This window comes from Danio aesculapii, chromosome 15 (assembly GCF_903798145.1).
Source record: "Danio aesculapii chromosome 15, fDanAes4.1, whole genome shotgun sequence".
In the NCBI taxonomy this organism is placed as follows: Eukaryota; Metazoa; Chordata; class Actinopteri; order Cypriniformes; family Danionidae; genus Danio; species Danio aesculapii.
The window spans coordinates 17,652,247-17,668,643 of NC_079449.1; the positions used below are offsets into that span (position 1 = coordinate 17,652,247).

A 16,397-nucleotide genomic window follows, 5' to 3' on the forward strand; every position below is an offset into this window, starting at 1 on the left:
AACGTTTATAAACATTAATAAATGTTAATAAATCAAAACAAAACTAGGTACAATGCTACTAGGCAGCACAACTGTTTTCAGAACTGATAATATAAAACGTTTCATGAGCAGCAAATCAGCAAAGCATTCAAAAAGTTCAATGTCGATGTAAACTATTTCGCTTTAACATCAAATAAACACTTTCCATTTGAAAATATATTAATATTATTTTTAGATTTTGCAAAAATTATTTTATTTTATTTATAAACTTTTTTTAACGTTTAAACTTATTATTGTTTAAAAATATGCAGCATTTAATCTATTATTTGAATTGATTAATGCCACATTATGAATTGTATTATGTATGCACTGCAAAAACCTGCTGTTTTTACTTACAGATTTTGTCTGATTTCTAGTCCAAATATCTAAAAATTCTTAAATTAAGAAGCATTTTCTAGACAAGCAAAACATATTGTCTTGTTTTCAGATATAATTAGTCAAAAAAAGAAGAGTTTTTCCTCAAAACAGGTAAAATAGTATGTCAACACAGTGAGTAAAATATTCTAATTTCACAGCGAAAACAAGTGTATTTTGCTAACCCCATTGGCAGATTACTCAGCTGGTTTTATTGAAAAACTCACTTGTTGGGCCCTATCATACACCCGGTGCAATAAGCTGCAACACATGTATGGCACAATTTGTTGCTATTTTCAGACCAGCACAACAGTAAATTTCACATTTTGCACCGCATTGTTTAAATAACAAATCCATTTGCACCACTTTGTGGACTCATGGGTGTACCTGTGTAAAATGGAGGTGTGCTAAGGCGCATTGTTGGCACATTGCTATTTTGTGAAACTGAAATAGACTGGGCCACTGACCAAGTAAAAGCAGGCCTATAGTCCAGCGCAGAGCCCGTTAGTTATGTGCCTATGCAGGTCCAAATGCTTACACGTTTCTTAATACACACTGGATGTACAGCAATTCACAAATATCTTCAAATATGAAAATATAAAGGATTAAAATGTTGCAAAAAATATTATTTTCTACATAAATATAAAAACCACTACCTCCATGCCTCATCTCAGAGGTCTTTTTTCAGTTTATTCATGACAATTTGCATTTTTATTATAATATTATTATTGTGAGAATTATTTATTATATGCATATTTACATTTGTTTTAAAAAAATATAATTTAGATTTGTCCACCTGTCGGGTTTTGGAGACGTATGCATCACCATATGGGGCATAAGAATAGGACGTGTGTTTGGATATAACTATTTATTTATTAGTTTGCTGAATATTAGAACTGAATTTAGAAATAGTTTTAAAACAAATCTTTACGCTTAACAAACAAAATTAAATAGTAGGCTAATGGATGTCTTCAGTGGAGTTTGTACAACATTGTTTCCTTAACTACGAAAGTAAAGGAGTAAAGTAAAGAGAAAGTAAAGATGCTGAATGGAGGACTCTCATTCTTTATCCTCGTGCTGCAGATGGTCTGTTTAACTGTTTTCTCGCTTGTGAAGTATTTAGTTTTTCCACTTAAAATGTCTGCCATATAAATAGCAAATACACCATGGCGCAACGCATCTGACTCTTAAAGGGAATGGAAGATGAGACTCTGATTGGTTTTATGCATAATGGTTTTATGCTCAAAACACACCCATAACTCATTAAGAGAATAAGCACAACCCTGTTAGACCATGCGTTGGGGCGCAAACCGAACTTTTACATCTTTAAAATAGCAAAAGTGGATTCAGACACGCCCTTAATGTTTTGCGCCATGTGCTTTAGACTTTGTGCCTTGATCGTTAAAATAGAGCCCTTTATTGCTGAAAACAAGACAATATTTTTACTTGCCTAGAAAATGCTTCTTGATTTAAGAATTTTGTTATTTGGACTAGAAACAGGACAAAATCTCCAAGTAAAAAAAAACATTTTTTTACAGTGTGCAGCCTAACTTTAGGATTAAATGTCTCAATTTAGGATGTTGATGTGTTTGTCTTTTCAGATGAAGAACGTCAGCTCAGACGATTGGCTGCACAGGAAGAGGAGGAGCCACAAAAGGAACCACTATCATGGTGAATGTCTCATGCATCCCTGATTCTCCTTCCTTTTGTATTATTATTATTATTATTATTATTATTATTATTATTATTATTATTATTATTATTATTATTATTATTATTATTATTATTGTTGTTTTAAAAGTCAATCCTGCTGATGAATCATCTTAAAAATTATATGAATGTTTCACTCAGTACTCAATCCACTCGTGTAATAATCCTGTAAATGACACAGATGTTAATTAGCACCAAACCTTTTGCTAATTTCATTCCAGATCCCTCAGTGCTGTTGGGTAATTAGGTTTTCCATGATGACCTGAGAATGACCCATGGCTGAGTGCTTCTTCTGTCAGTGGCTCCGGTGCTTCGCTCAATGCCAAGCAAGACTCCCAGATTCCAGAGGAACAGCCGAGGCAGGACTGACCGTATGATCATTTTGTAGCAGCCTTTTTGCGAGCCTAAGATTATTGTTACCTACATTTGATTACTATTAAAATTATTGTATTGTAACTGTTTGTTAATATTTGGTTTCATATGTAAAGCTCAACAGCTATTGTACTGATTTCCAGGTATCTACCTTTTCGTTTGTATCCCCAATTAGCTGAAAGGAAATTCCCTTTTATGTTTTTCAAATGTATCATTTAACTGAGGAGTTTCTTTTCCCATTTATGTTGGTTTTGACTTGACTTTGTCACAATGTTTGGAGTTTTATTTTTGGGGTTTATTATCGTGTCGACAGATGACGAATAACGGTCAGTTGTTTCACTGCATTAGTATGTAACGTTTTCCTGATTTATTAATGAACTCTTGGCAATTTTTAGGAGTCTAATCTGCACATTAAACATAAACCGTGTTTCCTCAATGAATGTACCCAGGTCACCGCATTCATTACTCAAACTATTTCTCCTTTTTTATCATTGTTTTTAAAGGAATAGTTCACCCAAAAAAATGTCTTTGCTGTTAAAAAGGTACTTTTGTTCCTCAGAACAAAAAAGAGCATTTTTAGCTGAAACTGGTCTTTTGGGGCAGCTGGTGGCTCAGTGGTTAGCACTGTCGCCTCATAGCAAAAAGGCTGCTGTTTCAAGTTCTGGCTAGGCCAGTTGACTTTTCTGTGTGTAGTTTGAATGTTCTCCCCATGTTCATGTGGGTTTCTTCCAGGTGCTCCAGTTTCCCCACATTCCAAAGACATGCGCTATAGGTGAATTGGGTGAACAAAATTGGCCGTAGTGTTTGAGTATGTGTGTGAATGTGTTTGGGTGTTTCCCAGTACTGGGTTGCTGCCGGAAAGGGCATCTGCTGCGTAAAACCTATGCTGAAATAGTTGGCGGTTCATTCTGATAGTGACCTCTGATAAATCATGGGCTAAGCTGATGGAAAATGAATGAATAAATGTGGTCTTTTGATATTCATATTCATAAAGCAAGATTAAACAAACAAAAACATATTCAGGTAAAATTCAATTATTTACATGGCTTATATTATAATGCATTGAGATTTTATGAAGCAAGATCATTGGTTTGTGCAAGAACTTTGAACATAATTACCAAGTCCCAGTCATGAACTGAGTAATTTGCTCACCTGTAAATAACATTAGTTGATTTATTATATCCTCTGAGCATGGATTAGATCCTTTTAACATTTAAAAAGCCAATGTTACACCCGCTTCGAATGTTATCACTCGATTGAATGAGCGTTATCAGTGGTTATCAGCTGATAGATATGGGCCAGTACAGGCCTTCTGCATCTACTGGTAGGCTCAGAAGGCTGTTATCAATCCATATAGTTAATCAGCTATACTAATAGAGAAAACTCCAGATCCAGATCTGTTTTACATTACTGTGACGGTTGGGGTAGGGGTAGATGTTAATAAAATACAATTAATGGGAAATTTAAGAAATAATATAAATAATTCTCATTAACTTCCTTAGAGGAGGCTCGTTCTTTATCCTCACTGCAGATTGTTTGTTAAACTGTTTTCTCGCTAGTGAAGTATTCAGTTTTTTCACTTACAAAGTCTGCTATGTAAATAGCAAATGCGTCATGGCACAATGCAACTGACTCTTAAAGGGAATAGGAGATTAGACTTTGATTGATTTAATGCACGTTATGCTCAAAACACACCCATACCTCATTAAGTGAGTAAGCACAACCCTGTTAGACCATGCACTGCGGTGCAGAGAGGTTAATTAGCTATACTAATAAAGACTCCAGGTCCAGATCTGTTTTTAGATTACTGTGACGGTTGGGTTTAGAGATTTAATAAATAATATAAATAATGATCGTTTATTACTTCTGGCCGCAGCCGTATGTGATTTAAAGCTGATTTACCATGTGGATAGAAAATAACAGCCTGCTATTATTATGTATTGCCTATCAGTAAGCGCAGAAGGCCCCTACTGGCCCATATCTATCAGCTGATAACCACTGATAACGCCTATTGAATCAAGTGATAACATTCGAACCAGCTGAATGTTATGAGTGAGGCATAAAGACCCTTTAAATGTTTTGTTTTCTTCCCCGTAGTTTATTATTATTTTTATTTTTTAGGGGTTTTCACCTTTATTATGATATAGGACAGTGGAGATTCAGACAGGAAAGCATTGGGAGCAGAGAGAGAGAAGGGAAAGATTGGCAAAGGACCTCGAGCTGGGAATCGAACTCAGGTCGCCGTGAGCACTTCTGTGCTATATGTTGGTGCACATTACCACTAGGCTATTGGTGCTGACTGTCATAATTTATTGAAATTTAATTTGTTCTTTCTATATTTAAGTGTTTTACATTGGATTAGTCAGATAGAAGGTATTAATCTTATTTTTGGATGTACTGTATATAATGGTAGGTGAAGACTTGCATTTTATGAATTACCAAGGACCACAGTTTTGGCTAAAACTCTTCTTTATTGCTCTTCTGAACAAACAAGTCACCTGCATCTTGGATTGTCTGAGTAAATTGACTGCAGAAATTCATGCTTGATTGCACTTTCCCTTTAAGGAAAAGAAAACATTCAGGTCTGATGTGATTTTAGGGTGCTGAATAGTCCATTTTCATATTACCTTTGCATCAGTATATCAAAATTGTTCATTTAGATGCTAGAGCACACTGTGTAGTTCATCTTTAATGACAAACAACATAGATTTCAGTCAAAAAGGTCTTCATATTTGCACTGCCATATCTGTTTCATAAAACATTTTTTGTGAACTGCGATTATATTGGTTGCTAAGGCCAGTATAGTTGCCATCTTTATCTTCTGGTATTTTTGAAATGAACAGACTGCATAATACTGTCCTTGAACCAAACAAACGCTGCTGTGTGCTTTGCTTTTTTCGCAAATCACACTGAATGATTTCCCCCTCTGCGTGCTTCCAGTAGGTCATGTGACTATAAGATCAGAGATCGCCACCAATAAGAATGTGCCATTGTGTTGCTTTGAGTGTTGTGCATCTCAGTATTGATTCAGTGCAAAATAGCCCATGGGAACACACTGTGTGATGATGTCTGTTTGTTTTGACTTCATGTGCTTCAGGTTGTCCGACAGTTCAGTCCGTTAGTTTGAAACCACTGCGTCACAGTGTAATATGTGCTGAGAGACGATTGTATCATGTTACTGATTCACTTTTGAGCTCCTGAAACGTACTAAATATGGCCAATGGGGCTTAATAGTTTTATTTAAAGGGCATTGTTATGTATATGAAGTCTTTTACCTATTACATCACCTTTTGACATTATAGTACAAATTATATCGGTCTCCATAGGCATCACATAATTATATGTTCTGTGAAGAGTAATAATAGCCATTATGAAATGTTATGGTGCCCATGCAAGTTTGTTGTTTTCTAGATCTTTTTGTGTGGTGCAGAGTAGCCAGTTTTGAAACTGAAGTAAATTAAAAGAAAAAAAGGGTTCATTAAAGCTAAACCTTGTTTAGTAAGTAAAGGCACGTTCATACCAAGGACGATAACTATATTGTTAACAAAACCAAAAGGCTCCAAATTTAAATAAATAGCAGACTCAACATCCCAAGCATAATGATATTGCACTGCAGAGTGATTTCCCCTGGCTGATTAACAATAAAAACACAGTCAGAATTTATGTTGCCATAAAGCTTGTACATACTTAAAGAGGCAGATCACAGTAAAGTGGTGTTCGAAACTATGGATGACTTACCAGGTGCGCTCTAAGTTACTTTGCAGTACTTTCCATGTAAGCTTTGCAGACCTGACAACAACAATAAACAATCAAATTTTGCAAATCAGGAAGTGCACATGAAGTGTGCCATTTGGGATTGTATATATTCAAAGACTAGAAATGACCCATAATGCAGTTGTGAGGGTTGTGCAAAATCAATGGACCCTTTTCACATTTCCAGGTTTCTAAGTAGTGAAAGTCATCATAGTTGGGCTCAAACTAAACTTAGAGTGCAATGAATGGGAGAGTACAGCAAATAATGTTTTTGCAATCCTGTGAGACTGATAACGGCAGCCAGAAGAGAGAACAATGCCAGATTTACTGTCCTGCTCATGCACTCTGCATTTCAAATGCCTTGCGCTAGCGTTAATTCGTTATTTGTAATAGGATGCAAAGATGATATAATACATAAAAGAGGATAAAATAATGCCTGTTGATGTGTTTTTTTAATAGATAATTTATTAAATATTAAAAACTTTCGAGGATTTAAGATTCGTGATCTTAATGATCGTTAAACACGTCATAACAATCTTGTGAATAGAGTCCATAGTTGCATTAACGTAACCTCATAGTTTCAAGATTCTGGCTAGTAAAACAGTGAAACGTTTCTTCAAATTCTGAATGGGGAATTTTCAGAGAGCTACAATTTGTACCACAAGACCTCAAAAGTCATTCATTTGTCCCCTTTTTAAGAATTCGAAAATGTGAACAGCCAACCTGATCTCGAGAAAACGCAAGTATTTTACGTTTGGTCAGTTTAGTGGCTAATTCATATGAATTTAGTAATACGAGTTCGGTCACACCCAACCCCACCCCTAAACCCAGCCGTCATTGGGTGAGGAGCAAACCGTACTAAATTGTACAAATTAGATCGTAGTAATTCATATGAATTAGCCACTAAATCAAAAAGTTCCGAATTGTGGTGAGATTGCGTTGTAAAAGCTCAAGGTAAAAACTACCACTTTAAGCAGTACTAAACTGCAGTGGAAATGCAAACTGTACCAAGCAAAACAAACCATACAACACAGTGGAAAATCAGCTTTAGTCTTTCAAGTGGACTACATTAGTGGACTATTATAGCAAACAATGAACATTCGAACAACGAACAATCCACTTTTTTTGGAAACAGGCTCATTTAACAACTCACCTTAAACATTTTTAATCCAATTAGGTGATGCATAATATTATTGCACCTGCTGCAGCCGTGGTACTGCAGCAAAGTTTCTTGATCTTTATGCCAGAATGAGAGTATATTTCCTAGCCATATCAGCCTAGAAAGAAACAACTTTTCAGTTTCCGTTAGTCTGTCGATGTAACTACAGAAGAGTCAAGCTTTAAATAAAAAAAACTTTTTATTTAAATGAGATGCTAATGGTCTAATCTAATTCAATGATTTTTGCTAAGCTAAGCTAAGCTAAAAGTGTGTCTGCCATACCCGGAGATCATCTGAATGGCTTCAAAAATGGTAAAACAACTGTTTAACTCTAGGGAAGTTGTAAAATTTGCATATATCCATAAAAGTGTAGTTTTCCTTTAAAGTTTTATCAGTATAGTTATGGTTATTGGTGTGAATGAGTTACTGGTGTTATCTGTGATTCACGGGCACGACTATGTGAGATTTTCCCTTCCATCCTGCTTCATAACATATTTTATCCTCTCAGGGAACTTGCTCTCATTTCACTTTCTGCTAGAAGCACAATTAAAACTGAAATCTTGTTAGCGCAGAGGCTTCAATAATAGGCAGAGTAGCATTGTCTCTTTACCCATTGCGAGTCGTGTCTGTTTCATTTTGCAGCCAATCTCCTTTTCTTGATTACATGTTGTGTGTTTACCCAGGTTTTTTTTTTTCAAGATCCCCATATTCACCTTCAGTCTTCATGTGGGAGAGATCTAGTTGGAGAATCTGATGTGTAGCGTGTGAGCCACATGATTTATAGTGGGTCTTTACAATTAGTGGAATGTACTATTTATATTGGAAGGAAGCAACTGTACACGCAAATTGGCGTTTTTTATATAAATGTAAAGTATTTGATCTTGCCATTATTTTTCTGTCCCCCTAGTTTCTTCTGAGGAGAATCATTCTCAAATGATCTGACTCTTTGTCTACTTGTCCAAAATAAATGTGATTGTTCCGCATCACATCGTTCACTTGAAACTATTTCAAGTTCTGGACTTTTCTTGAATCCAGATGTTTATTAGCTATTGGAATAAAGAATAAAATTGTTGTACTCTGACTGATCTTGTCAATTTCTTTTCCTTCTTTAAAGTGCCAAATGAGACTTGAGTATGAGACAAGTATGAAGGGTTTGAAGTTTTTTTATTGTTATTATTATTTATTATTTTTTAAGAATTGTAAAAGTCTCTTTATGGTTAAACATGATTATTAAATGCAAAACAATTTTTTGGCTGCTTTTCTGCCAAAAAGCTTTATGGCCTAAAATTTTAAAGCAAAGGTAGAAATCATAAATCATAAATAAATATATAAATAAATCATAAATAAATAAATATATATATATATACAGCTAAAGTCAGAATTATTAGCCCCCCTTTGATTTTTTTTTCCCCTTTTTTAAAATATTTCTCAAATGATGTTTAACAGAGCAAGAAAATTTTCACAGCATGTCTGAAAATATTTTTCTTCTGGAGAAATCTTTTTTGTTTTATTTTGGCTAGAATAAAAGCAGTTTTACATTTTTCATAAACCATTTTGTGGTCAAAATTCTTAGCACCCCCCCCCCCCCCCCCCCCCCCTATTTTTTTATTTATTTTTTTGATAGTCTACAGAACAAATCATCACTAAACAATAGCTTGCCTAATTACCCTAACCTGTCTAGTTAACCTTATTAACCTAGTTAAACCTTTAAATATCACTTTAAGCTGTATAGAAGTGTCTTGAAAAATATATACTGTCATCATGGCAAAGACAAAATAAATCAGTTATTTGAAATGAGTTATTAAAACTATTATGTTTAGAAATGTGTTGAGAAAATCTTCTCTCCGTTAAACAGAAATTGGGGGAAAAAAATAAACGGGACTAATAATTCTGACAGAACTGTATATGTATGTATGTATGCATGTATGTACACTCAAAAAAAATGTTTTTTTTTTTTTTTGCTCGTACAAACTACTTATTTAAAATAAGCTGAAACAACACAATTCCTGAGATTTCATCGCGACAACTTAATTTCTTAATGTTCAATCCAAATAAATTTGTTAAAAGTGTTAACTTAATCAATTTGTGTTGGGACAACATGAATGAATTGTGTAGAACCCTGCATTTTTACAGTGTATGTATGTATGCGTGTGTGTGTGTGTGTGTGCGTGTGTGATATGAGCAATATCACGAGTAGGAGTGCGATATACAGCCACATCGCCTGCTACGAGTGTGATATTGCGTTATACAACAGTTTGATGACATAGTCATGTATATTTAAAAGAAAATCAAACACGGAGAGTCTAAAAACCCTTTTGTAATAGGAATACTTTCTTCCGCCAATCCTTCACAACTGCAGCTGATGTTAGAATAGCAGAAGCCGTTACTAATTCACCAACGTCACTTTAGAGCTATTATTTGAATGATTCTTTAGCGTAATGTCTGAAGTGATGACAAAAAGGTAATTTTGCTGACATTTTAAGATTACAAGGCTGAACGGCATGAAATTTCGAAAAAACTAAAACAAAGCAAACACTACCAGAAACCCTACCAGATACATACAATTCAACATCCAGATTTCTTGAATAACTGAATCTCTATTTAATGTTTATCGTCTTTTTTTTTCTTTTTTTTAAAGTATTTATTTAGTGTTGTCACTTGTCACTTTATGTACACTGGAAGCTTCTGTAGCCAAAACAAATTCCTTGTGTGTGTGAAGCACATTAGGCAATAAAACTGATTCTGAGATTACTATGGTATAAATGCAGCACTACAACATACGAAAGAGATAGATTGGCTTAGAAAGTCACTTACCTGTTTTATACAAATTTGATCAGCTGTAGTTTGAAATTGCGAGTTTTTCTCCTCTAAGGGCTTATTATGCGGTGTCTGTCGCCATCTTGTGGTGGGCTGTCAATCGTCTTTGCTCTGCTCAGTATGACAGGCTGATGGATGCCGGCCCGCTGTATGTCCAAAATTATAAATATTTAAAATAGGCACTGTCCTTATAAATAAACTGCATAGTTGCAATCTAAACAACTGCATTCTCGGCTGAAAAAGCCTCAAAAGTACATTGTTGTCCAACAGCTGCAATATTTGTCAAACTATATTGAGTTTATTGATCTGCTGTCCGTCAATGTGGACAGAGTAATACAGAATGGTGAGGAGGTTGTATGAGTGCTGTTATTGCAGAATATTGCATGGCTATCAGATTCGAGAACCAGACAGAACTGTTGTAATTATGTATAATATTACATATTAATAAAAACACAGTCCTATAATTGCTTACAATTTATTAACAAACTAATATAGCTTTTAATATAGCCGTTTTAGCTTTTTTATTTTTTATATTTTTTCTTTATTTTATTGCCAAGAACAGATGTCATTGTTTATACAGAGATATATATATATATATATATATATATATATATATATATATATATATATATATATATATATAAACAACTTCAACTTCAACAAACCCTAAATACACTGCCTAATATATTGACGGTAATGATAATAAAATTAGTAAAGACCCAAGGAAAAAATAACACTAGAAAAAAACAGCAGAATTGTTTCAAATAAGGCTTTGGTGCATTTCTCACAACACTATTTACATTTGCACAACAGTTAATGCATTTCTCAAAACAATTAGTCATTTGTTCACATCATAGCAGTTTCTCATTCCTTCCAACAAATTGCAAATACTTTTGGACATGCTTCAACTCTCTGCTGTTTTATAACATTATCATTTGCTTATGTCATGTCAGTCAAAATTAACTAAACTTGTGAATGCTGATTAGTCATTCCATATCAAACTAATAGTCCTCATTTCATACTTGAGTCATTACATACAAAATGTTGAACTAGTTCTCAAAATCTGTCAAGCAAATTTTATAAAACTTTTTAAATCTTTTATTTTCCTGAAAATGTCTTCTAAATTGAACAATTTGATGAATGATTTACCTATGTATGTTGTAGGTTCGGCTCCAATATGTACTGCAATACTGTTTATAGTTGTGCAAAGCTCTACCCAAAGGAAGTTTATGTTTGTTGTAAATAAGAGAGTATTTATTCTTTTGCACAATGCTGTCAATAAATTAGAATTGCAAAGAGCATATAATGCAGTAAAAATGTGAAACATACATATTCAGTGTCTTGTACACAGATACCTCACTAAATGCAGTGATGTCTAACTTTACTGTAGTTTTCAAATGGCTGTGCAAATAAATGGTGCTGTCTTGAGCATTTTCAGGAAGTGTCACCAAAATCTGACTTTTTTGCATTGAAAAAAATGTACAGAGTAAACTGTCATAATGAAAACATGACAAAGCCATTTGACTGTCTTGTTCATAAACAATGGTGTCAGGACTTTTCATCTTGATGACACTGACACTTTCATTGACATCAATACTTGCTTTTGAGAAATGAGCTATTCATTTTGAGCAAGTGACACGCTTTTGCAGGTTTTCAACTATGTTTTGCAGTTTGTACTAATTGTTTTGAGAAATGCATTAACTGTTGTGCAAATGTAAATAGTGTTCTGAGAAATGCACCAAAGCGAAAAGAAAAACTGTAAATAGACAACAATAATGGGTGTTACAATCAGCTATAGTGCTGTACTATCTTACAATGGTAAGCTAGCAAAGACTAAGCATGAGCGTCTGGACAGAGAGAGAAAAGAAATTACAATTACATACAAGATAAGTCACATTGTTCTCCGGGAGGTACATATAGCAGAGAAATAAGATAATAAGGGTTGCCAAACATATGAATATTTGCTAAAATCTCTAACTGAATATATATATATATATATATATATATATATATATATATATATATATATATATATATATATATATATATATATATATATATATATATTTATTTATTTTTTATTTATTTATTTTTTTTTCAAGTGTGATGCTTTAAGTGTATTTAAAGACTTCCAGTGCAATAAGGTTTGTCTGTTTTAGCTTTTATTAATACTAATTTCTTTTTTTATATTTTCAGTTTTTATAGAAGTTTGACATTTTCATTAGCTACTGTTTTATTTTTGTTTGCTTCTTTGTAGTTTTTATAATTTTTGAAAGGTTTATTTAGTTTTGCAAATGTTATTTAATTTTAGTTATCAATTATTTTATTTCAAATAAAGTAATTGGCCATAATCTATTGCCAATTAAAAAGTAAAACGCCTTGTTCTACATAATGCAACCAGAAGAGGGCAGTGCTAACCTTTAAAATGGGTTTTCTTCTAAATAACTTCAAATTCTTGGTTTAACACTTACAACAGACCACCAGTTCAATGACCTTCCCTTGACTGACTTTCTGTGAACTGATATTCCTGGAACTACTTGGAAACGGCGCACAAAGCCCTATTCAACAATGCCATGGTCACATCACTTATCACTCAAAGACGAAATAAAAACACCACGTCAGCCAACGTGGCAGGAAAAACCGAGATAAAAAGTTCTGTATCAACCTCACTTTATCTGTATGACTCACTAAAGATCACCCTGAAGAGTTTTCCTTAAAACATAATAATCTCACAACAAATAAACATGCACTTCTCTTGACCCAGAGACCATTCCGGCTCATTTAAATCATCTTGTCGAAGCACGTATAGATAAGGAGAAGAGACTGAACTGTAAGATTCAATAACGTTATCTGGTTTATCTAGAATGTTCTGACACTGTATGATATAGCTCAATATTGTTGTATTCTAGTATAGAAAGAATATTCACTGTATAAAATGCTGGGTTCCACACAATCCCTTCATGTTATCCCAACACAAATCGATTAAGTTAACGCAATTGTTTCACAAATGTAAGTAGATTGAACTTAAAACAATTACGTTTTCCAAAAAAAAGAAAAAAAAACAAGAATAGTGTTGATTCAGCTCATTTTAAATAAGTAGTTTGAACAAGCAGCGAACAATTTGAGTTTTGAATACATGCAAAATGTATACAGTATGTTTATTTCATGTTTCCTTTAGAAAAATTCCCTGAGAGTGACACTAAACAGTAATAAACGGCAGTGAAAACTGAGCACAAATTAAAAAAAACACACTCAAAACATTTATTTTGCTCCTTGTTTAAACTACTTATTTTAAATGAGTTGAAACAACACAATTCTTAAAGTATTTTGGGGGAAAACTTAATTGTTTCATGTCCATTTCAAGTTATCTTAATCGATTTGTGTTTGGACAACATCAAGGAATTTTGTGGAACGCTCTCCAACTTGAAAGTGTCATTTATCATGTTTAACACAATATGTTTTCTTGCTTTCAAGTGTTTTGATGCTTTATTGATGTTGCTTTGCACGGAACCATTGGCTGAATCTGTCATGGTCATGCTGCATCATGAATGAAACACAGCTTTTATTGACCTATCATCAAGGACTGGAACTAACCGTTTTATAAAGAAGCTCTTGCGGTTGTGTTGTTTTAAGTAAACTGAGTGTCGCTCTTGACAACACTCTAATGCTGCAAGTCAAATCATAACTGCTTGGCTTCAAGAGGCTCGTTTTAATATTGGGAAAGTCAACACACTAGTTCATGTTCATTTTACTTCCTCTAAATTAATCATGACAATGAATTGTTTACAATCAAAGTGTATACCAATCATTCTTGTAAACATATTTTTGTTGCTCTTTGCAACAGGTTTTACAGGAATTGCCAGCTATATTTGCATTAATAGTGAGACACTTTACAAGTTATGAAACGGTACAATGACCTTTTTAGTTTTTAGTAAGAAATATATTGAAAATATATACTTTTAAGGCCAGATTTAAATCTAAATACAAAATTTATACAAACTGTTATTAGTTTGACAGATTACCATGTGGCTTTTTAGATTTAGATTTTTTTTTTTTTATTAAATCGAAGCAGTGAATTTTTTAAATTTCATATTTTCTCCATGTTTCAGCCAGGATAAAGGAATAAAGAAATGCTAGGATAAAATTCTCATATATATATATATATATATATATATATATATATATATATATATATATATATATATATATATATATATATATATATATATATATATATATATATATATATATATATATATATATATATATATATATATATATATTAAAAAAAGAAAACCCATATATACATTAAAAATTTTGTGGATTAAAATCATTGCAAAAAAAGTGATGAAGAATGAGTGAATAAGGGTTTAAATAAATAAACCAATAGATAATTTATTAAAATACAATTAATATTTATGATCAATTTTCAAATTTCCAAAATTAGTAAATATTATAATTATGTAACTTATTAAAAATGTGTGTGTGTGTATATATATATATATATATATATATATATATATATATATATATATATATATATATATATATATATATATATATATATATATATATATATATATATATATATATATATATATATATATATATCATATGGCAATTAAGAGGTTTTTGCATTTAAACTCTTCATATATATGAAAAGTTTAAATGCCAAAACTTCTTAAGTGCCATCTAACATTTTTATCTAAAATGAGCATTTTTATGAGGCTGTTGTGTGTAGTTTCAGTAATAATTACTCTTAGTACAAATAATAGGTTATTTGCATTGCCTTTAAAGTGAAATAACTACACAAAACATTTATAAACATTTTTGAGGAAAATTTCAGATGGCACTTGGAGGTTTTTGCATCTGAACTCTTCATATATATATATATATATATATATATATATATATATATATATATATATATATATATATATATATATATATATATAGTTGTTGAAGTCAGAATTATTAGCCCCCTTTGAATTTTTTTTCTTTTATTTAAATATTTCCCAAATTTTGTTTAATAGAGCAAGGACATTTTCACAGTATGTCTGATAATATTTTTTCTTCTTGATAAATCTTTTTTTTTATTTTGGCTAGAATAAAAGCAGTTTTGCATTTTAAAAAAACAAACATTTTAAGGTCAAAATTATTAGCCTCTTTAAGCTATATATGTTTTCCATAGTCTACAGAACAAACCATCGTTATACAATAACTTGTCTAATTACCCTAACCTGTCTAGTTAACCTAATTACCCTAGTTAAGCCTTTAAATGTCACTTTAAACTGTATAGAAGTGTCTTGAAAAATATCTAGTCAAATATTATTTACTGTCATCATGACAAAGATAAAATAAATCAGTTATTAGAGATGAGTTATTAAAACTACTATATTTAGAAATGTGTGGAAAAAAATCTTCTCTCCGTTAAACAGAAATTGGGGGTGGGGAGGGAATTAAACAGGGGGCTAATAATTCAGACTTTAACTGTTTAGCCTATACAAAAGAGTATAAGTATAATTGGATCGTTATAAAATAAACTTTACATTTGCCTTTTAGGAGAATTTCATGTCATTTAAAAGATTAAAAAACACTTGCATTAACAACAGTCAAAATGAACAGATATTTCTCATTAACGGCTTCAAATAATTAAAAAGATCAATAAAATATCAATTAAATCGATCAAAGTTAATTTTGATGTTAATGTTTAGATATCTAAAAGTATCATTTTAATTTAACTTTGAAAGTATAGCCTACTTCGACGGAAATTTAACATGGGAATGGCAAAACAATTCTTTATCCTGTATACTTGGATTAAAGAAACCACAGCAGGAGTCTTAAATTTAAAAGAAACTATCACCAATAAAAATAAATCGATTTTCATGTAGATTCCTGCATCTTTTCAATCAATTCTCCATCTCTAACTTCGAGATTTTGTTGCTTTTTTCTTCGAGAAAGGTTTCAACCAGGTTTCAATTCAGCAGTAAATTTGCGCTTTATCGTCACACTCGTTTTACGCACGTATTCCACGAATCCATCCCATTCATTTTCTCGTGTAACCAGCCAATCAGGGGCCGCGCGTAAACGGATTTCCGCGAATCACAGAACGGTGCTGCTCCGTCGCCAAGGCAACTTTTATGACGTCGCTACAATGTCCCGCCCAACAGCGCCTGTCTTCGATTCGTTTAGA

General features: G+C 32.5%; 1 protein-coding gene across 4 annotated transcripts in view; it reads left to right on the forward strand.

The window, feature by feature from the left end:
* The window catches only part of cuedc1b (CUE domain containing 1b), a 51,034-nt gene extending 42,566 nt beyond the window's left edge, over positions 1 to 8,468 (forward strand). For 3 of the 4 annotated variants that reach the window (XM_056473296.1, XM_056473297.1, XM_056473298.1), the window contains exon 10: positions 1,995 to 2,068. In XM_056473296.1, coding sequence (XP_056329271.1) covers positions 1,995 to 2,068 — 74 coding nt within the window. Of the gene's footprint in view, positions 1 to 1,994; positions 2,069 to 2,324 lie in introns of those variants that run through there. The other variant, XM_056473299.1, reaches the window with a different exon arrangement.
* The last annotated feature ends 7,929 nt before the right edge of the window (positions 8,469 to 16,397 follow it).